Source organism: Ornithodoros turicata, chromosome 1, assembly GCF_037126465.1.
Source record: "Ornithodoros turicata isolate Travis chromosome 1, ASM3712646v1, whole genome shotgun sequence".
In the NCBI taxonomy this organism is placed as follows: domain Eukaryota; kingdom Metazoa; phylum Arthropoda; class Arachnida; order Ixodida; family Argasidae; genus Ornithodoros; species Ornithodoros turicata.
In genome coordinates this window covers 131,386,820-131,414,375 of record NC_088201.1, presented here as the reverse complement: position 1 = coordinate 131,414,375, position 27,556 = coordinate 131,386,820, and the positions used below count along the sequence as shown (strand labels likewise).

General features: G+C 46.4%; 1 protein-coding gene across 1 annotated transcript in view; it reads right to left on the bottom strand.

The window, feature by feature from the left end:
• LOC135385423 (membrane metallo-endopeptidase-like 1) overlaps positions 1–27,322 on the bottom strand; it is a 214,863-nt gene extending 187,541 nt beyond the window's left edge. The window contains exon 1 of the mRNA XM_064614730.1: positions 26,482–27,322. Coding sequence (XP_064470800.1) covers positions 26,482–27,322 — 841 coding nt within the window. The remainder of the gene's footprint in view (positions 1–26,481) is intronic.
• Positions 27,323–27,556: the final 234 nt, after the last annotated feature.

The following is a 27,556-nucleotide window of genomic DNA, read 5'->3' as shown; positions in this document are numbered from 1 at the left end:
ATCCATCCATCCATCCATCCATCCATCCATCCATCCATCCATCCATCCATCCATCCATCCATCCATCCATCCATCCATCCATCCATCCATCCATCCATCCATCCATCCATCCATCCATCCATCCATCCATCCATCCATCCATCCATCCATCCATCCATCCATCCATCCATCCATCCATCCATCCATCCATCCATCCATCCATCCATCCATCCATCCATCCATCCATCCATCCATCCATCCATCCATCCATCCATCCATCCATCCATCCATCCATCCATCCATCCATCCATCCATCCATCCATCCATCCATCCATCCATCCATCCATCCATCCATCCATCCATCCATCCATCCATCCATCCATCCATCCATCCATCCATCCATCCATCCATCCATCCATCCATCCATCCATCCATCCATCCATCCATCCATCCATCCATCCATCCATCCATCCATCCATCCATCCATCCATCCATCCATCCATCCATCCATCCATCCATCCATCCATCCATCCATCCATCCATCCATCCATCCATCCATCCATCCATCCATCCATCCATCCATCCATCCATCCATCCATCCATCCATCCATCCATCCATCCATCCATCCATCCATCCATCCATCCATCCATCCATCCATCCATCCATCCATCCATCCATCCATCCATCCATCCATCCATCCATCCATCCATCCATCCATCCATCCATCCATCCATCCATCCATCCATCCATCCATCCATCCATCCATCCATCCATCCATCCATCCATCCATCCATCCATCCATCCATCCATCCATCCATCCATCCATCCATCCATCCATCCATCCATCCATCCATCCATCCATCCATCCATCCATCCATCCATCCATCCATCCATCCATCCATCCATCCATCCATCCATCCATCCATCCATCCATCCATCCATCCATCCATCCATCCATCCATCCATCCATCCATCCATCCATCCATCCATCCATCCATCCATCCATCCATCCATCCATCCATCCATCCATCCATCCATCCATCCATCCATCCATCCATCCATCCATCCATCCATCCATCCATCCATCCATCCATCCATCCATCCATCCATCCATCCATCCATCCATCCATCCATCCATCCATCCATCCATCCATCCATCCATCCATCCATCCATCCATCCATCCATCCATCCATCCATCCATCCATCCATCCATCCATCCATCCATCCATCCATCCATCCATCCATCCATCCATCCATCCATCCATCCATCCATCCATCCATCCATCCATCCATCCATCCATCCATCCATCCATCCATCCATCCATCCATCCATCCATCCATCCATCCATCCATCCATCCATCCATCCATCCATCCATCCATCCATCCATCCATCCATCCATCCATCCATCCATCCATCCATCCATCCATCCATCCATCCATCCATCCATCCATCCATCCATCCATCCATCCATCCATCCATCCATCCATCCATCCATCCATCCATCCATCCATCCATCCATCCATCCATCCATCCATCCATCCATCCATCCATCCATCCATCCATCCATCCATCCATCCATCCATCCATCCATCCATCCATCCATCCATCCATCCATCCATCCATCCATCCATCCATCCATCCATCCATCCATCCATCCATCCATCCATCCATCCATCCATCCATCCATCCATCCATCCATCCATCCATCCATCCATCCATCCATCCATCCATCCATCCATCCATCCATCCATCCATCCATCCATCCATCCATCCATCCATCCATCCATCCATCCATCCATCCATCCATCCATCCATCCATCCATCCATCCATCCATCCATCCATCCATCCATCCATCCATCCATCCATCCATCCATCCATCCATCCATCCATCCATCCATCCATCCATCCATCCATCCATCCATCCATCCATCCATCCATCCATCCATCCATCCATCCATCCATCCATCCATCCATCCATCCATCCATCCATCCATCCATCCATCCATCCATCCATCCATCCATCCATCCATCCATCCATCCATCCATCCATCCATCCATCCATCCATCCATCCATCCATCCATCCATCCATCCATCCATCCATCCATCCATCCATCCATCCATCCATCCATCCATCCATCCATCCATCCATCCATCCATCCATCCATCCATCCATCCATCCATCCATCCATCCATCCATCCATCCATCCATCCATCCATCCATCCATCCATCCATCCATCCATCCATCCATCCATCCATCCATCCATCCATCCATCCATCCATCCATCCATCCATCCATCCATCCATCCATCCATCCATCCATCCATCCATCCATCCATCCATCCATCCATCCATCCATCCATCCATCCATCCATCCATCCATCCATCCATCCATCCATCCATCCATCCATCCATCCATCCATCCATCCATCCATCCATCCATCCATCCATCCATCCATCCATCCATCCATCCATCCATCCATCCATCCATCCATCCATCCATCCATCCATCCATCCATCCATCCATCCATCCATCCATCCATCCATCCATCCATCCATCCATCCATCCATCCATCCATCCATCCATCCATCCATCCATCCATCCATCCATCCATCCATCCATCCATCCATCCATCCATCCATCCATCCATCCATCCATCCATCCATCCATCCATCCATCCATCCATCCATCCATCCATCCATCCATCCATCCATCCATCCATCCATCCATCCATCCATCCATCCATCCATCCATCCATCCATCCATCCATCCATCCATCCATCCATCCATCCATCCATCCATCCATCCATCCATCCATCCATCCATCCATCCATCCATCCATCCATCCATCCATCCATCCATCCATCCATCCATCCATCCATCCATCCATCCATCCATCCATCCATCCATCCATCCATCCATCCATCCATCCATCCATCCATCCATCCATCCATCCATCCATCCATCCATCCATCCATCCATCCATCCATCCATCCATCCATCCATCCATCCATCCATCCATCCATCCATCCATCCATCCATCCATCCATCCATCCATCCATCCATCCATCCATCCATCCATCCATCCATCCATCCATCCATCCATCCATCCATCCATCCATCCATCCATCCATCCATCCATCCATCCATCCATCCATCCATCCATCCATCCATCCATCCATCCATCCATCCATCCATCCATCCATCCATCCATCCATCCATCCATCCATCCATCCATCCATCCATCCATCCATCCATCCATCCATCCATCCATCCATCCATCCATCCATCCATCCATCCATCCATCCATCCATCCATCCATCCATCCATCCATCCATCCATCCATCCATCCATCCATCCATCCATCCATCCATCCATCCATCCATCCATCCATCCATCCATCCATCCATCCATCCATCCATCCATCCATCCATCCATCCATCCATCCATCCATCCATCCATCCATCCATCCATCCATCCATCCATCCATCCATCCATCCATCCATCCATCCATCCATCCATCCATCCATCCATCCATCCATCCATCCATCCATCCATCCATCCATCCATCCATCCATCCATCCATCCATCCATCCATCCATCCATCCATCCATCCATCCATCCATCCATCCATCCATCCATCCATCCATCCATCCATCCATCCATCCATCCATCCATCCATCCATCCATCCATCCATCCATCCATCCATCCATCCATCCATCCATCCATCCATCCATCCATCCATCCATCCATCCATCCATCCATCCATCCATCCATCCATCCATCCATCCATCCATCCATCCATCCATCCATCCATCCATCCATCCATCCATCCATCCATCCATCCATCCATCCATCCATCCATCCATCCATCCATCCATCCATCCATCCATCCATCCATCCATCCATCCATCCATCCATCCATCCATCCATCCATCCATCCATCCATCCATCCATCCATCCATCCATCCATCCATCCATCCATCCATCCATCCATCCATCCATCCATCCATCCATCCATCCATCCATCCATCCATCCATCCATCCATCCATCCATCCATCCATCCATCCATCCATCCATCCATCCATCCATCCATCCATCCATCCATCCATCCATCCATCCATCCATCCATCCATCCATCCATCCATCCATCCATCCATCCATCCATCCATCCATCCATCCATCCATCCATCCATCCATCCATCCATCCATCCATCCATCCATCCATCCATCCATCCATCCATCCATCCATCCATCCATCCATCATCCATCCATCCATCCATCCATCCATCCATCCATCCATCCATCCATCCATCCATCCATCCATCCATCCATCCATCCATCCATCCATCCATCCATCCATCCATCCATCCATCCATCCATCCATCCATCCATCCATCCATCCATCCATCCATCCATCCATCCATCCATCCATCCATCCATCCATCCATCCATCCATCCATCCATCCATCCATCCATCCATCCATCCATCCATCCATCCATCCATCCATCCATCCATCCATCCATCCATCCATCCATCCATCCATCCATCCATCCATCCATCCATCCATCCATCCATCCATCCATCCATCCATCCATCCATCCATCCATCCATCCATCCATCCATCCATCCATCCATCCATCCATCCATCCATCCATCCATCCATCCATCCGCGAACGCAAACGAGAACGCATTTAGGTGACGTTCCAGGAATGGACCATTTCCATATTCGCGTCGCCCCTGGCGACTGAATGTCGAACGTCGTGTCTTTCCCCCCAATAATGGTGACGTGCTTTTCGGACTGGCACATTGCGTGGGAAAGTAGCAAGAGAAGATTGGAAGAAGAATGCGGAAAGAGTGAAAGCGCATTGTACTCGTTACCAGACCTCAAACGGTAATATCTTATTACGGCCGAAGTCTCATTACGGCCGAAAGTCTCATTACGGCCGAAAATCCTTTAATCCCCAAGTGTCTTGTTACGACCAAATCTCATTACGGCCCAAGGTAGTCTCATTTCGGCCGAAGATGTTTCATCACGGCCAAAAAGAAAAAAGAAGCATCCACCATATTAGCAATCGCTGAGTTTTCAGCTTCCCAAAATGTGTCCGAGGCGGTGTGCCCCCACGGCTTGTGTCACACACAATGGTTCATGCACACAATATTGCAACAGTGTTTCATGCATCCCTCGTGAAAAATGGTTTTATTGTCATATGTGTCACACGATATTTGTATGTGTTACGCCATTTTCTCTCAGTATTCAAGCAACATCCTACTCGTTGGTTCTGTGACCAAACTGTGTGTGTGTATGTTCTGAAAAGTTACTCCACAAGGGAGCCCACTGGGAGCTCCAGGAGCCACATGACCTATGACCATGATCTTCTCCCCCACTAGCTGCCTTCTACAATTTACGTCAAACTGTGTGTGTGTATGTTCTGAAACGTTACTCCACAAGGGAGCCCACTGGGAGCTCCAGGAGCCACATGACCTATGACCATGATCTTCTCCCCCACTAGCTGCCTTCTACAATTTACTCCTTTGTCCACCTGAAATTAAAAATAAAAGTACATAAGGTGCTGAACAAAATGACATATGCTCTTGTTTGGTGATGACCATAAGATATATGCTGTCAAGCAGATTTTTTTTTCATATATTCAAAACATATTCAAGAATTATGGACAACAATGACAATTACGTCATAATGATGCAGCTGCATAGCCAGGAAAATATTTCAGGAGGTGTTTTATGAGGCTTTACATGGGGTGGAGGAGTCCCCCTCGTCAGTGCTTTACCCAGACCCTCCTAACTTTTTTGCCTGTGCACCCCCTACAGGGGGTGCCCTTGCGATTTCAGCTTCAGACACGTATGTAATGATATGTTAAGCTGTAATGACGTAACTATAATGATGACCTCCCCCCACAATTTTTTCCAACACCCCTCTCGTGCTTGGGATTCTGGATAAACCACTGCCCCTTGTTCATTTTCGTGAGGCACTATATTAGAGCTTATGCCACTGCAGTGATGTCACAATGTTATAAGTGTGTGTCACTCTGGGTATTCGGAATTCCTCTAAGCTAGAATATGCAAATTCAGAATATCCGAAGGGTAAGCATCAGATGGTACCTGCAGGCTTCATGCTGAAACGCGTGTGCGCAAAACACTTCCGCCGTGGTGGGCGACGTCGTTAGTGTAATCATACACGCAGGACAATTGCGGGCACATGGAGTAGTGGCAGCAACCTGAAAACGATACATTTTCTTGTTATATATGAGTAATCAAAAATATACATTCCCACATGTTTCGTTTTGTCGTTTGTAGGAAGCGCTAGTAAGGGAACAGCACTTGGTTGGTCACATGCAAGCCACAACGCGAGAGGTGCCGATATTCCGATTACGCGATCAACAATTAAAAATCTAGAACCATGCACACTTCCCCAGGCAACTACTTCACCAGCATCGTGAGACACATGACACCATGTATTCACGTATACTGTAATGTGAAATGATATGCAGGAATGAAAAAGATGCCAACATACCTGCAATCCAGTGTCTCGTAAGTTTGCTTCGTTTCCTGCAGCTACCATGAAGTGCAATGCACGATTTAAAAGTTTCGTTTCGCCATGATGCTCACCGCACATTGCTGCACATTTCGCAAGCGTCACGCAATCCCACGTGACCTCTTTTTGATCAGTTAAAATAACTCGCGTCATGGACAATGTTCATCTCTGTGCTAATCACGTTTTACATGCTATAGAAGGAGGGGGGATTAATACTCTTCCTTTCGTGTCTTGATATCTTATTATATATACTCTCACGCTCGCACTTGGGAAGTTCGGATGGTGTCTAGCAACGTTAGGTATCTCGTTTCTTGTGTTAGCGATCAGTTGTAGTTTACAACGCAATAATATTATCTTTCGATTTGTAGTGCTGTAATGTGCAAACCAGCGGACTTAAGCGGCACTTTATTTTCCGTCGTTGTCTTTCGAGCAGCGCGTATTGTTCCGGTGAAAATTGAGTTGAATGAATCGTCACAGTCCCAACGTATATCGCGCTGTGTTGACCAAGACCGAGAACAAAGAATTCTGGTGAGTTATGTTTTCGAAGACTGTCTGGCTTAGCAGTGTGTTATCCACACATAGTTGCATTCTCATACGAGTAATTTGACTCAATCAAAACAGCCGAAGTGCCTGTAATAGATGTAGCTCGGCACGTTTGCACCGTTTGTAGTTCGTTGCGCGTTTAGGAACAACAAATTCATTCGAAGCTAAGACACCGATAATGCCGCACCGTACATCAGCATTTTATCATTGTGAGCCATATTTCATTTGTTAAAATTTGTCGTCATATTTGTTCAGAAATAAAAGCACAAGTCGGCATACTTGAATTGATCTCCTCGAATTGCTTACCGCGAACATCTGCAAATGTTGCGCAGGCTTTTGCACTGTACTAAGCGCAAAAGCATATCTGATTACAATAAATATTTCAAGAGGAAGTCATTTAAGTACATTGTTATTTATAGCTATTTTCCATTCCAGTCATGTTATGTGGGTACGCGAAGGATTCCGAAAAAAAACAACAACATGGCTAACAGGATGTTGCTGCCCAGGGAGTCTTGGCTGAAGAGGTGAGCTGTATTACCAATTGTATCATACGGTTCTGTTGTGAAGTGAAATTTTTTTTTGTCTAGATGAAGGTTTATGTTAGCCTTGTATGAAATAACAGACACATATCAACATGTATGCAGCTTGTGCACATTAAAACCAGCCATGTAGAGTCAAATGCCTGTTTTCTTTTTTGTTTTTTAATATTCTAGCCTATTCACGGTTGCTCTTTGCTTATTGCAGGTCTACTCATTCCAGAAGTAAGAATTGTACCATTGTAAAGCGAATGGAAATAAACTGACGTCGACTGAGATAGGTGTTCCTTCTTGGCCAATGACTGTAGGATGTCTCCAAAAAACGTCACAACAAAGCCGATGTTCATCTAGCTCTCCACAAGTAGCTAACTCCACCTAGTAGCCTGCTGCTTTACAGCAACATCAACACTACCTTTGGGGTGTACACATTACACAATATGCTGCATTGTGCTGCGGTATGATAACATACTGATTGTCACACAATATGTTTATATGTATGATAAGGGCCCTAAGGGCACACTGCATGGCTTATATACCCCCTGGAATGCATATCCATACCATGCAGCAACATTGCATGTCAATGCACGTTACAATACACATTTTGACTTTTGGCCGTTATGAGACATCTTCTGCCGTAATGAGACTACCTTCGGCCGTATTGAGACTTTGGCCGTAATGAGACACTTGGGGATTAAAGGATTATCGGCCGTATTGAGACTTTCGGCCGTATTGAGACATCGGCCGTAATGAGACTTCGGCCGTAATGAGAAACAATCCCTCAAACGTCCGCGTAACCTTGAAACCGATTAAATCCCCACAATGAACATGACGATAAGGGAACGAATAACCGAGAGACACGGGACACGAAGACAAGCACAAGAGTTCTCGCCCTATCTCTTTTAATGAACATGACAGTCTCCCGCAGGCGGGTCCATAGCGATAATTTCCACTCAAAGATGGCGGACTCAAGTGCTGGGCATGCGCATACGCGTTGTCGGAAATGGTCCATTAAGGATAAAAAGGGGGTTATGGCGACGGAATGAGGACACAGGTGCGGAGTACACAGGTGACCAGTGGACCGTGAGAACGTGAAGACAGAGGTGGGGGGATCTCAGGAGAGAGTCAATCGAAGAGAATATGGAAAGAAAAATAGAGAGTTGTTTTACAGTTTGCGTGTGTGCGTGTTTATCATTATTTTGTTTTATTTTATTTTATGCGAGAAATGATATTTATGGGTTAAATCATTGTAGTGGGCATGTGTGGATGTTCAAACCGTGCGGCTTCAGAGACTGGGATTTTGCGATTAAAAAGGATTCGCGATTTTTGCGCTTCATGTCACTGTTGTAACCCGATTCAAGGATAACGATTTTGAGGTCTGTACCCACAGCGTGTCCAGGAAGGTTAAAATGTGTAGAAACGCGTGTAGTATGGCCGTAAAACCTTTCCCTCATGGCGTTCGAGGTTTCTCCGATATACTGAATACATCATTTAGTGCACATAATAAGGTAACATATGTTAAAAGAGTTGCAGTGCAATCCCTCTCGGATTTCGAAAGTAAAATAATTTGCGGTGCTCGAGGTAAATGTACATGGGCTAATGAAATGACATGTTTGGCAGCGTTTGTTACCACAAGGGGAACACCCAGGATTTGGTCGGGATAGACGGGATGAAACTAGTAAGTTACGAATGTTACGTGATCGGCGGAATGTGATGTTGGGAGGAGCAGGAAAAAATGTTTTAAGTCTTTTATCGCTTTGAGGTATATTGAGATGGCGGGTGTAGATGGATGCTGCGCCACTCAGTGCTTTATTATAGGCGGCAACGAAGGATAAAGGATTTTGTTGCTGCCACGGTTCACTTGAAAGTAATTTAACCCGATCTAGAGATTTGCACTTGGAGAGAGCACTGTTTATAAGGTTGGGAGGGTAATTTCGTTTTCTAAAATCGTTCGTCATTTCTTCAGTGCATGCCTCAAAATCTTCTGGGTTAGAGCATATCCGTTCCATATCCGTGGTAGAGCATATCCGTTCACACTTCTAGACCGGATATGCCCTAACCCAGAAGATTTTGAGGCATGCGCTGAAGAAATGTCGAACGATTTTAGAAAACAAAAATTACCTTCCCAACCTTATAAACAGTGCTCTCTCCAACTGCAGATCTCTAGATCGGGATAAATTACTTTCACATGAACTGCGTCAACAACAAAATCCCTAAATCCTTCGTTACCGCCTATAACAAAACACTGAGTGGCGCAGGATCCATCTTCACCCGCCATCTCAACATACTTCACAGCGACGAAAGACTTAAAATAATCTTTCCTGCTCCCCCCAATATCACATTCCGCCGATCACGTAACATTCGTAACTTACTCGTTTCATCCCGTCTATGCCGATCAAATCTTGGTTGTTCCCCTTGTGGTAACAAACGCTGCCAAACGTGTCATTTCATTTGCCCATGTACATTTATCTCGAGCACCTCAAATTCTTTTACATTCGAAATCCGACAGGGATTCCACTGCAACTCTTTTAACATATGTTACCTTATTATGTGCACTATTCAGTATATCGGAGAAACCTCGAACACCATGAGGGAAAGGTTTTACGGCCATAAATCCGATATTGTTCATAACCCTACTACCACGGTTCCGGGACATTTGATCGAACGCCGTTTGGTCGAAAGTCGTTTGATCGAACGCAGGACATTTGGTCGAAAACCATTTGATCGAACGCCGCTTGATCGAAACGGCAGCGGTCGTTTGATCGTTGTTTTTAAATGGTTCACTTGGAGTGTCGAAAATGACAAAAAAAAAACAAGAAAAAAAGCTGCAGTTCTAAATGCAGTTATCCTAGGGAACATTTAACTTTGTGTAATTTGCTTCCCCGTAAACACATTCCTCATGCTAACCCACTTTTTAGTGTCCAAAAAGCAGGACAAGGGTCAGGGTTGTTCACCGTTAACCCGTTGGACAACCGAATCGGTCTTTCCGCTCTGACACATAGTGAGTAAACATGCTGTACTTGTCAATCCCCCAACCCTTTGTGAAATAATAATAGATGTCAAATATTAAACATTTTGGCAAATGAATTAAAAAATAAGTAAATGAGATTTTTGATGATTTATTCCCGTCGAATGTGAACAAATTTTAACAGTAGATTATTGTTTGCAATCAACTGACCACTGTATAGGAGAAAGAGCAGTTTCAGTTTATTTACGTTTCGCCTATGTGCAAGTGAACCTAAATTTAGTTCTTGCAACAGACATGTAACCGAAGAAGTCCTTCGAAACTTAGACAAGATTATAGGGCAGCAGATCTTTGTACTTTCTCTATTTTTTCGGTTATCGTGCATGTGTAGTGATTCGAGGCTGCAGATGCATACTTTAAGGTCGAACTATGATTTTACATGCTGTTAATTTAATAGCTCTCGTTGTACCATGGCGAAATTTCGTTCTTAGCACCCACAGACTTCGAGTGGCTTTGCACATATGACTATCCCGTTCCAGACCGTTCCCTTTAAATATGTCGCCAGCAATAAGAAGGGTGCCCAGAACAAGGATAGACTATCGGCTGCTCTCAACCTGGGGCAGCTTTCTTCAATATGTGTCCTACTGATTCGTAAATGACAAACGCCTGCAACTAACCAGTGGTCTCCCCTCTTCGGCTGCAAAAAGCAAAAAAAGAAAGAAGAAATAAAAAAGCAGAGGACACTGATTGCCTGCTCCGTATGCTCGAGTCAAAAGTTACAGAAAAAGTGGTGCGGACAACACAGTGCATGCAGCTTTGAATTCCCTTCGAACAAACGTCTTTCGAACAAACGGCGTCGATCAACCGGCTTTCGATCAAACGGCTTTCGACCAAGCGGCGTTCGATCAAACGCCTTCGATCAAACGGCGTTCGACCAAACGGCGTTCGACCAAATGGGCGGACACCACCCATTTCTACACATTTTAACCTACCTGGACACGCTTTGGGTACAGACCTCAAAATCCTTGAATCGGGTTATAACGTCTGTACGCTGAAATAAATATTTTAAAATAAAACATAAAAAATCCACGCTTGAAATTCCATCCCTCAAAATCCATTTTCTGAAATAAACCGCTTAAAAATACACGCCTTCAAAAGAAACGCTGTTAAAATAAATCATGGTTAGGCTTAGGACTGTAATGTTCGGTATGATAGTATATGGGCGACACGATGTTCTTTTCGGCGGAACATGCTATTATGATGTTTATTTCTCATGCTTGTACTGTTTTCAATTACATTTCTTGAAATAAGAACTTTGGATTTCGAAATATCCCGTTTAAAAGTGATGAGGACGATGCGCGTATCAATACAGGACACGCACAGTTGACGCTTGAGAAAGCTGAGCTGTGAACGAGGCTAACAGGCTTCCGGTGGGGGAAGAAGATGGCTATGGCGGTGTTGTGGACGGATTGCGCGGCGACGGTCATTCGCACTGGATGTTTATGCCAGGTATCTGGTACACGTGGCCGAATTTAAAGTGGCGGCAATGTTAGTTGAGGCTAGGAGACAGCGCTTCGAACCCGAACCTTTACGACTGCCTCCGCAGTTTTGTAGTGCAAAGGGGGTCCAGCTGCCCACGTGCTCGCTTGATACGGTGGGCGTAAGTATGATTGAGTGCCTTTATATTGCATTTCACTAGTTTGTGGTGAAACCGCGCGCACACACACACACACACACACAAAGAGAACTAAAGAGAGAGACATAGAGAGTACTAAAGCCGGCCAGGATACACGACCAAAAAAATTCGTCAGCCGCCAAATCAGAAAACATTCCCCACTAAGCTGGCAACACTAGCCACGGGTCACATACAGACCAAGGAGGATATACATCCTATATCCTTCTTGATACAGACAGACAACTTACTTCCGGTGTAGCGAAATCTTCGTTCACAGTTCTATCCCTGGCTAGCCCGAAGCGCGAGGAGCGTACTATTTTTCGTGGCGCACGTAGAGCCGTCGTCGATCCACCAATCAGGGATGGTGGATTTCAAAAGATGTATTTCGAAGCGTTTATTCTTCAAAGTTTATTTTTCAAAGTTTATTTCGACAGCGTGGATTTTCTCACGATTTATATTGAAGAGTTTATTTTGAAAGTTTGACCTTGAAGATATTTATTTTGGAACGTTTTATCTTTACACACGTAATTATTTTTACATGATTTATTTAGGGGTCATCCCGTTATAACAGTGACATGAAGCGCAAAAATTGCGAATCCTTTTTAATCGCATATTCCAGTCTCTGAAGCCGCACGGTTTGAACATCCACGCAGGCCCACTACAATTATTTAACCCGTAAATGTCATTTCTCGCTTCAAATAAAATAACATAATGATGAACACGCACACACGCAAACTGTAAAACAACTCTCCATTTTTCTTTCCATATTCTCTTCGGTTGACTCTCTCCTGAGACCCCCCCTCTGTCTTCACGTTCTCACGGTCCACTGGTCACCTTTGTACTCAGCACCTGTGTCCTCATTCCGTCGCCATAATCCCTTTTTTATCCTTAATTCCTGGAACGTCGGTTAGGCCCTATATCCTCCAAATGCCCATTTCCACCGACGTCCCAAATCAACCAAAAGCTCATTTCATCCGAAAAAATGTTCGGAGGTTCTGGGCTTTCGGTTGATCTGGGCACGCGGGTGGCAGTGACCCATATCCCCCAAGTGTTCTTTTCATCCGAGCGCCCAGAACCACCGAAAGCGGGATACTTGAAAGCACACGATTCCTCTGGTTGCCAGGCAGTGGAGGAAGGGTGAGCGGTTCTTGGGTATGCAAGAATCGAATCCTACAACTGATTCAGAAGTGAAGTTTGCCAAGGAAAGGTATTATTGATGTCGATCGCGTTCAAGAAGTGATCCGATCTGAACAGAGAGATATTTTCCATGCGAGTGACTGCGGGGTCCAGGCACTGTGTAGGTCATCATAGTGGAAAGCGCCCACAGCACAGGTCTCGAAAAAGGTTGCAAAAAGGACCTCCTCCTTTACCTTTCTTTTATGCTGTCTGTTAATACAGTTCAGACATTCAGAAAACACGCTATTAACCGGCTGAAACAACCCATAGAAAAAGCTTGCAAACAGTATGAATGCATGAGAGCAACATATCGTCTGAACTGTCAATCTCCTCAGAAGGCGCTTGAGGTTTTTGTGTTTTCCACCGCCCCGCTATATGTCCTGGCCACAGAACATAGCACTCCCACCATGCACTTTTTCCGTGACTCATGACGCGGACCTCCATGACCTTCCGAAGGTAGTGCTTCTCCCGTCAGCAACATGCATACCAATAAATTTCATTTTCGGAATATCTCTCCGTTCAGATCACTTCTTGAACGCGATCTCATTTGTACAACGTGTGACGTGTCGTCTCTATATCCACCCAAGCTCAAGCTTCTTTAATATAGATTTCGTGCATCAGCTCTCATTTTTATATCAGTCATCTATGTTACATCTCTAAGAGGAATTATTAGTAAGTAAGGGAACAAAGGAAGCTGTGTAAGTCAATGGGCAGCATACATCACGCTATTGAACATTTCGAGCACCGGATGAGCAGCAGCCAGGGACCCACAGGACCCTCTCAGGTAAGTTGCAGGAAGTACAGCTCTAAGCAGAGTTAACTGGTACGCCATTCGACTGCCGAATTGGGAAGAGAGACACCCCAGCGGCGCTTAGGAGAAATAAAAGGAAATAATGTTTCCACTGTCCTACTTGTGGCGAATTTGGGTGGTCGTTTTATGGCAACACGGCCTACCGCTCGGAGATTGCTAGGTCGGCTCAGGAGCTGGGTCACGTGACAGTTGCCACCGGAAGACGAGTGCCAGGGATATCAGGATCAGGCTCGCTTCATCCCTTTTGAGTCAGGGCAGAGTTCGTACACTTGGATCACGCTAGGGACATCGTGGTCGCCCGTCTTCGGGTTCCATCGTTTTTCTAAATCACGTGAACTTCGACGTGCGGGCCAATCAGGGTACTCGCCACCGTTGCAGAGCGGATTTGACGACACCAGATATAGTTGGGCAACCCGCTGCTCGATCGTTTCGGGACCGGACGAAAAAAGTGCTAGCTGGCAAATTCCGGGCGCTTGGAAAGTGCCATACGAACATGCAAGATTGCTTGACTGCTCGGGATCTGGCAAAAAAAAAAAGTTGCCATGAAATGACCACCCGAATTCGCCATTGTAAGTCGGCCCAGGACGCACACTAACCCCCCTGTTACCCACTCTTTCCTGCTGTCCTCTCTCCATCTGTCCACGTCTGTACTCCGCTCATAGCCACAGTTGCTTCGCGGCGCTAACACAGAATAAAAAAAATTCGCCATTGTGCTGCGAGGGCGTCGCGAGGGTGTCCTTCGCGTGTATCAGTGAGATAAACGAATCGCATCCGTGCGATAGCAGCCGGCATACGCTTTCACATAATCGCCGCAAACACAAACAAACACCGCGATGATAACCATAGCTAAGGGCAATGCCGAGTCAACAGCTCATGGCAAAGCGGATACCCCCACAGCAATAGTGGGACAGTCAAAACACTATTCGCCTTTATTTCTCGTAAGAGCCGCTGGGGTTGCTCTCTTCCCGACTTTGGCTTGTGGTTGTGGCGAAGTGGCGTTCCAGTTAACTCTGCTTCGAGCTGTACAGTGGCTTCCCGCATAGTCGGCAACCGCAAGCGTGTCCTTTGAAGTATCACGCTTTCGGTGGTTCTGGGCGCTCGGATGAAAAGAGCATTTGGGGGATATGGGTCACTGCCACCCGCGTGCCCAGATCAACCGGAAGCCCAGAACCTCCGAATATTTTTTCGGAGGAAATGAGCCTTTGGTTGATTTGGGACGTCGGTGGAAATGGCCGTTTGGAGGATATGAGCTGCTACCTGGAAGGTTACCTACATGCGTTCTCGTTTCCTGTATAAGCCTTTGGACTCGCGCTATGTTCCGCTTCTGATACATCTTCGTTTGTATTTATGTTATTTTCATTTTTACCTGTATTTGCATCCTTTCCGTCACTCTGTTACTCTCTCATACAAAAACTCCCCCGTCAACTGTATATATGTTCCTGTACCATATTCATATTTTTGTAACCTGAAGAAGTGCAGTCTCGTGCACGAAAGTCTTGTTACGATGTGTAAGTAAATAAGTTGCTCCTACCGTTTAATACCACTCTTTGATTTACTCACCACCGGCAACTTGACATCGCCTATTTTTCTGCCTTCGTATATTTTGAAACATGGAAGACAGAGTGCTAAAATGTATCTGAGGTGAAAAATTGAGCTGTTCATGGTAGTAATTCTATCAATTTATTTTCAGCATTTTGGGAATTACATAATGATGGCAAGAATACCTGTGTTGTACTGCCTGACCATCTGCTATTGGAGTTCCGTGTCCTAGTTATTATATATAATGGCTTTTTTAGGTTATTACGTATTTATTATGCATGTTTTGTACCTGTGAGCTCCTGCAAATGTGCTCTGCCGTGATCATGCTGGACAGAGAGCTATGCCTGTATAATAACAGTGACTAATGTTCTCCTGCACATAAACGTATTCCTAGGGTACATCCGCACCCTTGGAAGACACTGCAGAGGCGTGTTAACTCAGCTCTGCTCATAATAAACGTGAAAAAAAAAAACTCAGCTCAGTTGGTAAGAGCCCTGGATCGGTAATCCAGAAGACGTGGGTTCGAGTCCTACTGCTGGCTAACCTTTTCAGTGACTTCCTTCTTTCATCATTCATTTCTTACGAACTTGATACTTTGTATGTATTTGTCCTTTCTATGTGTTCCAGTCACAGAACATCAACTGCCATCATGTTCAAAAGAACTGGAATATGCCTCTGCAATCTGGAACCCATCCCAACATCTCTTAATCGACAAAGTAGAATCTGTACTGAACAGAGCAGTGCGGTTTATTGCTCGTGATTATCATCATTTTTCCAGCGTCTCAGCCATTATAGCCCAACTCTCGATTACTCCTTTGATTACCAGGCGAAAGGTATCATGCCTGGTGTTCTTTCATAAGTTATATTACGGTCGCCCTCATCCCCACCCCACTCACTGCCATTCCCCTCACAAGTTATTTCCAAGACTTGATCACCTGCGCAAAGTACTTGCTCCACCTACACAAACAAAATTTTTTTTCTGCTCTCCGCACCAGCTGATGGTGTCAAACTGGAATGACCTTCCTGCCCGCATAGCATCAGAACAAAATATATCATCATTTATTTCCAAGACCATTTTCAGAACGAATGAATATCCTTGTGTTGAGTGAACGAAATTTGTGTATTTTCGTGTACCGTAATTTCACGCGTATAAGCCGCACCGCAGATAAGCCGCAGGACGCGTTTTTAGGGACGTTTTGAAAATTTTCTGGCAGATAAGCCGCACCCGCAGATAAGCCGCGGGCAATACGAGACGACTGATTTGTGCGACAAAGGAGACCATAGAGAAGGCCATAAACCCTGTGGTCCATACTCCGGGATCGGCACAGTGTACAACAGAGGAGGTCAGTTCTGGAGTTCTACCAAGATCGGATTGTGCCCTTGTCGGGTGTTTTTCGTGGGCTGATGGGTCAGTGATCTTCAAGAAGACGTGAATCACTGTCACCACTTTCCTTAAAGCTGCTTGGGGAAATGCACCAGGAAGATCAATATACTCGAATGTGAACCCGTCCCTGTTACGCACTGTTCGTGCATCGGCAGGGCAGTGCTGTTCCAGAGACACTATCGGCCCTTTCGTTAAAATCGGCGTATGGGGAAAATACCAAGAAAAAATAGTCATCAGATAAGCCGCACCGGTGGATAAGCCGCAGGGCGCCCGTGAGAAAAAAAAATCGCGCATAAGCCGCGGCTAATACGCGTGAAAATACGGTACGTCGTTTTGGTATTTGTCTTTTTTGGATATAAACCTCCCCCGTTTATGTAAATCCCTTCACAAGTGTCTTTAAAGTAAACAAATGGAATTGACAGAAATGAAGAACTTCGTCATACTTTCATGGTTGGATCATTTTTTATGCATATTTTAAAACAATGGCTGCTAAAAATGTGTCAGATGCCGTTACCAAGGCTGCCGTCTGCCTCAGGTGAAACATGGTTTTTCCCAGAAGCCTATATGTATGACGCTGCATCACATATGCTATTTTGGAACGCTATTCATAATATGTCTCTGCAGACATATTGCGTCCTCTTACTTAGACTTACATACTGTAGTGTCAGAACAGGATTGGATTTGTGTCGGCAGTGGGATTGAGAGCCCAGTGTAATTCTTACCAGACGGAGCAGGCTGGTGCTTTGTGCCAGGGATCAGCACAGCGGTTCATCCAAAAGCTCAAGCATGAAGGGGTGTTGAAAAAAATGGGAGGGGGGGGTCATTATTATAGTTACATCATTACCGACATGTGTCTACAGCTGAAATTGCAAGGGCACCCCCTCTAGGCGGTACTTCCACCTCGTATCTTGGGTGTTTAAAGCATGTAGTAGTTACCATGGGAAAGGCTTTGCGTTTCCTGTTCACCGCGCAGACTGGTATAACGATTCTCTTGTTTTTTCCATCTCAGGAACTGTTGGTATGTAGTGTATCTATTTCCTGTATGAGACACGCAAGCTTTGAACAAAGCCACAAGCTAGTCGGACGCCGAGTGTTAATCCAGCTGCGCTCTTTCTGAATAAGTGTGTGTGTGTGAGAGAGAGAGAGTACTTTTTATTTCCATAACAAATTTGCACAGTGCCGAAAATACTCAGAAATAAGGGAGACAAAATAATTGAAGTAGGGCTCTAAGATAAAGGGATCAAACGCTATCCGAGTGTAATTGATCCGACTAAATATGAATAAGAAATACTAACACACGGCATAATAACAGAACAGCAGGTAGGCAACACAATTTCCTGCAGATCACTGGCAAAAATACAAAGAAAACAAGACCGGAACGAGAAAGGAACGGCAGCAATGCAACGACTTCAGCATCCCAGTAAACCATCTACATCCCAGCGACGTCCATGTAACATCCTGAGCGTGACATTCGGATATCCCAGGGAGGTTCGCACAGAGCATATACACGTCTTTTGTACGTCCAGTAGATGGCCATTTGTCCCGCTTTTTCCATATCCACGGGACGTCCCACCAACTCAACTAATGGATATTCGGACATTCAGAGGATATTGGCGCCACCAATTGCGATTCGTGCGCACGAACACATATTTTGAAACATTTTGCGAGAGTTTTGGTGGTGGTGGTGGTGGTGGTGGTGGGGGGGGGTCGGCACCATTAACGGACCCGTAACTATAGAGAGTGGCCACCACATAACTATTTTGTTCCCTGTTTCCCCTCTGTGCCCGTTTCTGGTATTTCCCATAACGGACGCAGAGCGCGGCGGTTTAAATAACGCAAAGCTCACAGTCCAAAAAGCTTCGAAAGATACTAGCATTCCCTTTCCAAGAGAAAACAAATACTATATATTGCTTGTCGCGCGAACTTCCCCGAATTCGAGGGTACTGCTCGCCTCCGAAACAAAACGGTGGGTGAGCTGTCTAAGTATAATTCGATTATATGCTCAAAAACAACAGTCATGTGAGGAGTTGCGTGGTGTATTAACTCTGCAACAAGGTAACGTACGCCTGTGTTTCTTACTCCTCTTGGTCTGAGACACTCAGTAGGTTCATCGAAAGTCAAATCTGAGAGTGCCACAGAATTCCGCATCTCTGCCTCTTTCGCAATAAGTGCTCAATGTAACATAGACAGTCAGTTTTGGAAGGAGCAAAATCCTGCAATCTTGCACAGGACCGCCCTTTGTTTCTGAGAAACGTCATTCAGCCCCTGTTTGCACGTACTTTTTGGTTCGTGATGCGATCACCTCAGAATATACAAATCTCGATGTACCCAAGATATTCGCTTTGAGACGTACAGAGGTTGTACAGAATTGGATATCCCCAACACCTAAAATATTTTGAGGAGACAGACTGGACGTCCATGTGACGTCCATGAAACATAGCTACAGTTGTGACATCTGCGACATAGTTTCGAACCAATCACGAATATCCCTGGGACGTACACAAGATGTCTCGACGTCTTGGACGTCTGCGACACCTTTTGGACGTCTCCAGGATATTCGTGGTTTACTGGGATACAGAACGAACAACAGTGAATAAACAATGTAACATACCCACAGAACCATTAACCGCCCATCAACATCCAGCGAACGTCGGGTTGTGGATGTCGGGTACGTCTCATGAACGTACACATTTGCTCCCAGTTACGTTTTAACTACGCCCGTACTACCGTGCTAATCAAGAGAAAATTATGCGAAATGGACGTCGTAGGACCGCCGATGCGGATCTCCGAGGGACCTGTGGAGGATCTCTATTCCGGCCCTTCAGGTATCGCGCGGCGATGGAAATATCGTAATTCTAATCATGAGATAAACAGAAGGAGGCAAGTGTGCACCCAAAATACTTTTTTCTATGTGGACTTTATTTACATGTGCATTCGCACATGCCTGCCGGCACATAAGCAGTACAAATAATGAAAGCACGTGACAAGGTGCCCCATACGGATCATTCCAGTTCATACAGATCGTGATCACCATATCACCACGCTATGAAGACAAGAAAAAAAAAACATCCATGTTACCCGCCGTATAATTAGTTGGCATCTTGCATGAAACCGACGCAACTGTATCCTCACACTCCTTCACGTCTTATGAATGGCTACCGGTGTCTTGATATTTTTCCTTTCTGTGTCTTCCGGCCTCTGGAACTCACTGGCCAAGTTCTTCCACCGAGGCACACTGATAAAAACAACAGACATAATCAGGCATCATCGGTCTCTGCCTATGACACATACGCATACCAGCGTTTGGCCGTACTTCTCGTTTACCTAACGTTCTTACCTGTAACGCATAACACAGTAAATAATTCCAAGACTGCTCATAGAGAAAACACCCTACACTCTCTGGAAGACGCTGAGACGCACGCAGCAATGAATGACCGATGCTAAGCGGTATAGCCCTTTATTCCTGAAAGATCATCAAGAACGCAGTGAGTGAACCACATAATAAAAGTAGCACGCAATGCTAATATGCCTATGTTACAAGCTCAGCTAGGATCGATTGCACTTTTTTTTCTCTAGCCAGTGGGCTAAAGCGACTTGACAAATGAGTCTTAAACGCGAGCGTTAGGAAACAAAGGCACCACGGCCGTTTACCTGCATTTGGGTCATAGGTAGTGGCCCCCGATGGAGAGTCCGTTACCTACAAGGCATATGCACCTAACTCTTCACAAAATTCAAGTTGTACTGGTGCTGTTCGCGTTGAAAATTACCGTATTACTCCGAGCCATTGCAGACGCCGCCATGTTTCTCCAGCGTCTCCAGCGGCGTTTGAAATCATCCGCACAACGGGCTATGGCATCACATGACTCTCTCTTCTGCGCGTTGCGGAAAAAAAAACAAGCCTTCTGCGCAGATTTCTCCTTTGGCGGCAACGCAGTCAGACGACAGACCGGGAGAGAAGAACCAAGGGGATGAAACTCGCGAGTTCCTTTGCGGACTAAAGTGAGGCGCTGCGAGCCTTTCGCGTCATCAAACGTCATGAAACATCAAAATTTTTACGTCGAAGCGCGAGTTCTCTACCGAGAGCATCCCATTGGCTCCTGCGGCCGCTCCCCTGTTATGCGAGCGCTCATTGGTCGGTTTGAAATTATAACCTTTTCGTAGCGCGGGAAAGCCGGCACCGCCGTAAAGTTTCGAAATGTGGTGCAGCAGGGAGCAGGGACGCACGCAAAGCATCTTTGCCGGTACCGCTTTGGATGGTTTTTAGTGCCCGTCGATACCGACTCTGCAAAACTTGAATCCTCTTGGATACTTCTGCAAGTGAATTCAGTGATAGATAAGTGGAAGGCAGGTCTGCTTCGCTTGCTTGGCGCGACAACGATTCAAGAAGGATCAATACTGTGTTTTTCCACTCGATGGCAGGTAAGTCAGTTCCTATTTCATTCTGCCACTTAGCGTAGCATAGCATAGCACCGCACCTGTGGCATATACGCAACATTTCGGCCGGTAGAATTTTTAGTTTTCACGTTTTCTGATCCCTGTTCTGGTCTTTCTTGCTCAGGTATCAACTAGGTACTGCTCAACTCATGTCTCCTTCAGAAAAGCATCGGCATGGACGCAATAGAATGAATATGCCACTCTGAGAGTTTGGAACATCATCTTTTGGCTTAGCAGCTGCACAGGTTCCTTTGTGACGGGTCAGCCTTGACATGTGACACTACACAAGCAGCAAAGGGATATGGACATGTTTCCTGTCATGCTGGATTTGTGAATGTGTGTGCCTGTGCAGTGAATTTACTGATCTACTGTGAAGTCTTCCACTTGAGACATCAGCTAACAGTGAATGTGAAGTTGCTTCGGCATATTACTCGAACTTCAGAGACAATGTTCATGTCAAGTTCGTGTTTGGCGCAGATACAGATGACTGCATATGTGTGATTTGGAAATACCAATCCCGAAAAATAAAGCACCTTGTGCAACAGAAAGAGCCAACGCTTCCGCGTTTTATTTATTTCACTGGATGCGAACGAAAATCCAGAACGTCCAGAACCGCCAAAGCGGGGAGAGAGCAGAGGGGAAAGGGAAAGAGAACCCCTCGGCAGCGTCGTTTTACGTCACGGGTCACCCATGGAGACAAAATAAAACAAAGCAAAAAACTACTCTACCGAGGCCCAACGATTGGCCCGACGTGTGAGGTCACGTGAGTTTTTCCCGACAATAGAAATATACTACACGTTCATTCCCCTGGAAGAACGAGCTGGGGTGTGAAGAGCGAAAAGGGGTGCTCAAACGGCTCTTTGTGAACACACTGCGGATGCGGTGCGCATGGTGTCCACAGGTTAATATACGTGGGACGTCTGCTGATGTATACTCATTGGAGCATCCCATCTAACGCGTCCTGGAGGAGTTCAATGGATGTTCACTTTAGGCTGCGGATGCTCGGACCCTTGTCGGCTGTCCAGGGGCGGTTACTGGTTCTGTGGGTACGTACTGGTCATGGTTGGTGAGCATCACAAGGAGCTATGGGCGCAAAATGACTTTTAATGTGCCTTTTAAAACTATATATTGATCTACTCCCTTGTATATGAAGTGGTAACGTATTCCATATTTTTGCTGATGTATACTGAAATGAATAATAACCATAGTTAGTCCTAATTTTAGGGAGACTTAATGACTACAACCCATGGCTCCTTAGTGGAATTACACTGTTTCTTTCCTTTAGATTAACAAATGGTATAAAACACATATCATTTCTTAATTTGTAGACAATAGAACACAATCTGCGCATTAGCAACACTTTTACCTGAGGGACATTCAACAATTGAAAGGCAAAATTAATACTTTCCTGCCTTGGCAGTGATAATATAGCGCGCAACGCTTTCTTTTGCGCAAGATAGATGGGGTGCGTTGTTGAGTCGTAAGTGAGGGCATAGCATTCTATACAATACGTAATATGGCTTTCAATGAAGGACATATAAACCGTTCTGAGAAGCGACAAAGGGAAAAGAAATCTCAATTTAGTTATTACCTACATACCCGAATAGATCTTTTTGCAAACATGCGATGTATGTTCATGCCACGATAAATATTCGTCAAGAATTATGCCTAAAAAGTTGTCAGATGGGCGTTTACTATCGGGGCCGAGCACTAAATTGGCACTGAACCCTCGCGTTGACATTTGAGGTGATTAAAACACAACATAGGATGACTTGGACGAACTGACAGTTTGAACGTTGGACTTCAACCATGTATAGATCTTAGAAACTTCGTCATTTGCCTTAGCGTACAGATCCGTGATGTTGGAGCTTTGAAGGAATATGGAGGTATCGTCAGCATATAAAATTGTTGGTACGCTTAAGTAGGAACTCAGGTCATTGATATAAACCAAAAACAAAAAAGGACCGCGAATTGACCCTTGCGGGACACCCGCTGAAACGTTTCCTAGTGGTGAAGCGGCGTCCCCAAGTTGTACGAACTGCCGTCGGTTACTTAAATAACTATGTACTAATTTAAGCGCTACACCACGTATTCCATATCGCTCTAATTTTGCGCACATTAGGGAATGGTTAATTGTATCAAACGCCTTCCGAAGGTCAATAAACACGCCCATAGTTAGTAGCTTAGATTCAATGTTTCCTTTAATCAGTTCACCAACCGAAAGGGCTGCTGTTTTAGTGGACTTGGTTTTCCTGAAGCCAAACTGGCTATCCGATAGCAAGGAGTGTTTCTGAAAAAAATCTTGTAAACGCGTGAGCATCAAACGGTCAAGCACCTCACTGATTGATGGGAGAATCGCAATCGGTCTGTAATTCCCTGGAACTAACCGACTGCCTTTCTCGAAGATAGGACATATCTTCGAAATCTTCATCTCATCTGCAATGCGCCTTCACTGAACAGCGCGTTTACAATGGAAGACAGAGGCCCTGCTATCATTGGAGCGACGTTCTTAAGCAGTTCAACATTTATCTTATGTCCTATGGCCGGTGTATTATTTAAGTTTCGAATAACGGATAATACTTTTTCCGTGCAACAGGGAGAGAACAAACATGTGCGGTAATGTCGTTTAGGAAGGATGGTGCTTTGAGAAGTTTCCCCCTCTCTGTCGAATGTTACCGTGGTAGCAACGTTGAGGAAATAATCATGTAAGACATTACATATAGCTTCATGGTTGCTGGTCGCATTTCCAGAGTCGTCTATAATACTTACAATATTGTGCGTTGGCTTTACCTTTCCCAAAGCGAAGTTCACGAGGTTCCACGACTTACGGGAGTTACCAAACGCCTCGTGAAATTTTTGGTGGAAGTAATTACTCTTAGCAACGCGCAGCAATTTCGTCGTTAAATTGCGATATTTCACATACTTTTCCTTTAATATTGTACTGGTCGGGTTTTGCCGACATTTTTGGTATAAATTGGACCTGCGTTTTATTGATTGTAGTAACCCGGTCGTAAGCCATGGCTTTCTTTTGATCTGTCTTTTAGAACATTGTTTGATGGTTGACGAGATCTCCATACACTCAACGAGCACCTCGTGAAATTTACTAAATTTACACGTGGCTGGTAAATCAGCATCCACAAACTGCTAATATACTTCCGATAAAAATGACCTTGCTAGTTCAAAATTGTAAAGATGTGTGGTAATTTTTGAACAATTGGCTGTGGAGTTCTTCTCAATCGCATATATAATATCGTGGTCCGTCATGTCACAGGGCAACACACCGGAAGTGAAAGCATGCAAATGAAAATTAGATAGTGTGTGGTCTATTAGGGTACGCTCGTGCTCCCCATGCAGGCGGTAGGCAACTGAATCCATTGGTCAATCCCATTTTGCAGCAACATATTTTGGTAAGTGTTGGACAGATTGTTATTGAACATGGGAATATTCATGTCTCCCATTATTATGATGTTGCATGGTTGGCGTACAATGCCATTAAGAATGCTGTCCAGTTGTTCAACGAACACACACACACATACATTGGATGGTAATGGGCTGGGCGATTCACCGCCGCTGAGGCGGTACACTGCCCTATTTCGCGTTGGGGGAGGATGAAGGGATGATGATGGGGCTTTCAAAGAGCCGTCGCCAGACCGGTAGAGCACAAGTACTCCGCCAGAAGACGAAGGCCCTGCGTCTGGTGGGCAGCGTTAGACCACGGACCGAGGATCTTCGCTAGGTTGAACGGCCGCTTGTCGATGCGTTGCATAGAGAGTTCCATTAGGGCACGCTCGTGGTGGTATTGCCCGCAAGCCAGGATGACGTGGCTGAGGTCGCCGTGCACTCCACAAGTGGGGCAGAGGGAAGACGAGGTGGAGCCGAGACGATGTTGAAAGGCAGGTGTAAAGGCAACGTTGAGCCTCATGCGGTGGAAGAGAGCAGTTAATGGGCGCGGTAGTCGCGGAGGAAGGACGAGAGAAAGCGTGGGGTCTACATCAGAGAGAAGGGAGTGAGCTATGTCGTGTTCCCACTGAGCCTGCATCTTGGGACCGGTGAGAGTCAAGAGGAGGTGTTTTCGGTCGCCCGACGACATCATGATCGGGGAAAAAGCTGCGTGCTGATGGGCGTTCAGTGCGGCTCTGTCTGCTTCTTCGTTGCCGCTGATACCGACATGTCCGGGGATCCACTGCAATATTACAGTGTGCCCTACAATGGTCGCCTTCTTATAAGCTTGCAGGATGTCAAAGACAACAGGACCGAGGAGTCCACGTATCCCCAAGTTGGCCACGCACTGGAGCGCGGGTCTTGAGTCTGTAAAGACGACCCAGGACTGAGCTGGACTGGCGGATATTTTTTGCAAAGCAAATAGGATGGCGTAAAGCTCGGCACACGTAGACGATGTTCTGTGAGAAAGACGGTGACCACAGGAGACTGACTGGGATGGAATGACAAATGCCGAGGATGATCCACCCCGAGTAGATGACCCGTCAGTGAAAACTGACGTTGACGCCGTGTAGTTGTCGTTCATCATGCCCAGGGTAAGCTGCTTGGCGACACACGGGGCTGTATCCCTTTTCCTTCCATGCAGGCCAGGAACAGTTAGGCAGGTGACTGGGCTTGACAGAGACCATGGAGGGGCACTGGGAGCCACTGTCTTCACTACGAAACGCGGGACGCTAGGCTTTAACTGAGTCATCACCAAGCGGACCTTGCAGTGCTTGCGCCTCAAGATCTTCGAAACGAGCGGGTGCCGCCGATGATGGGATAAAAGGCGGAGAAAAAGTCGGCAGGTCTCACCGTAGCGAAGAACCCCCAGCGGGGTGTCCCTCGCTTCGACAATAACTGCTCGGGTCTCTGCTGCTCGGGGGACGCCGAGGCACACACGGAGGCTTCGCGCCAGGAGGCACTGCAGCTTATGATCAGAAGATGTCGGCAGGCCATTAAGCACCGGCAAACTATACACGAGGGACCCTCGAACCAAAGCCCTGTGGACGGCCAACAGAGAGCTCGTGTCACTGCCCCATCTCATGCCTGCCAAGCGACGGATCACTGCAATCCACCGGTGGATCTTGATCTCCAAGCTTGCAATATGCCTCCGCCAGGAGAGCCTAGCATCAACAGTGAGACCGAGGAACCTATGGTGAGACACGTGCTTCAACGGTATGCCTGCCACGGAAAGCTGGAAGGGCCTCATGTTGCGCCTTGTAAAAGGAATTACTACTGTCTTTTCCGTCGATATGTCTAAGCCCGCCAGGGACAGGTACTGCTGGATAGCATCGAGAGCGAGTTGGAGGCGTCGCTGGAGGGCAGGGCATGATTTACCGGTGGTCCAGATACAAATGTCATCAGCATAGATGGAGATAGCCACTTTCCTACCGACGCAACCTCGAAGGCCAGCCATAACAATGTTGAATAAGATGGGGCTCAGAACACTCCCCTGGGGAACCCCATGGGTCAGCTTGACAAAGTCTGTATCCCCCTGGCTTGTGCGGACGAACAGTTCCCGTCCATGAAGGAAATCAGTAAGCCATGAGAGAGCTCTGAAAGGCAGGGCGGCATCAACAAGGCCATGGAGGACAGAAGCGTGGCTGACAGTATCGTACGCCCGTCTAACATCGAGGAAGGCAGCCAGCACAGTCTTCTTGCGCACCTTTGCGTCTTCCACAGAAGTGATTAGATCGAGTACCGAGTCTATTGCTGCTCTGTGCCGTCGAAAGCCTGACATTTATTCCGGGAAGACGCGGCGATGTTCGAGCCACCACTCCAGTCTAGCGAGTACCATGCGCTCCATCAACTTCCCAAGGCAGCTAGACAGGCTCACTGGTCGAAAGGAGGAGAGCTGCGATGGTGGTTTGCCTGGCTTCAATAGCGGAATAACACGTGCGCGCTTCCAACTGTCGGGTACTTTCCCTGACCTCCATGATCTATTAAATACCTCCAGCAGATACTTCCCACATTT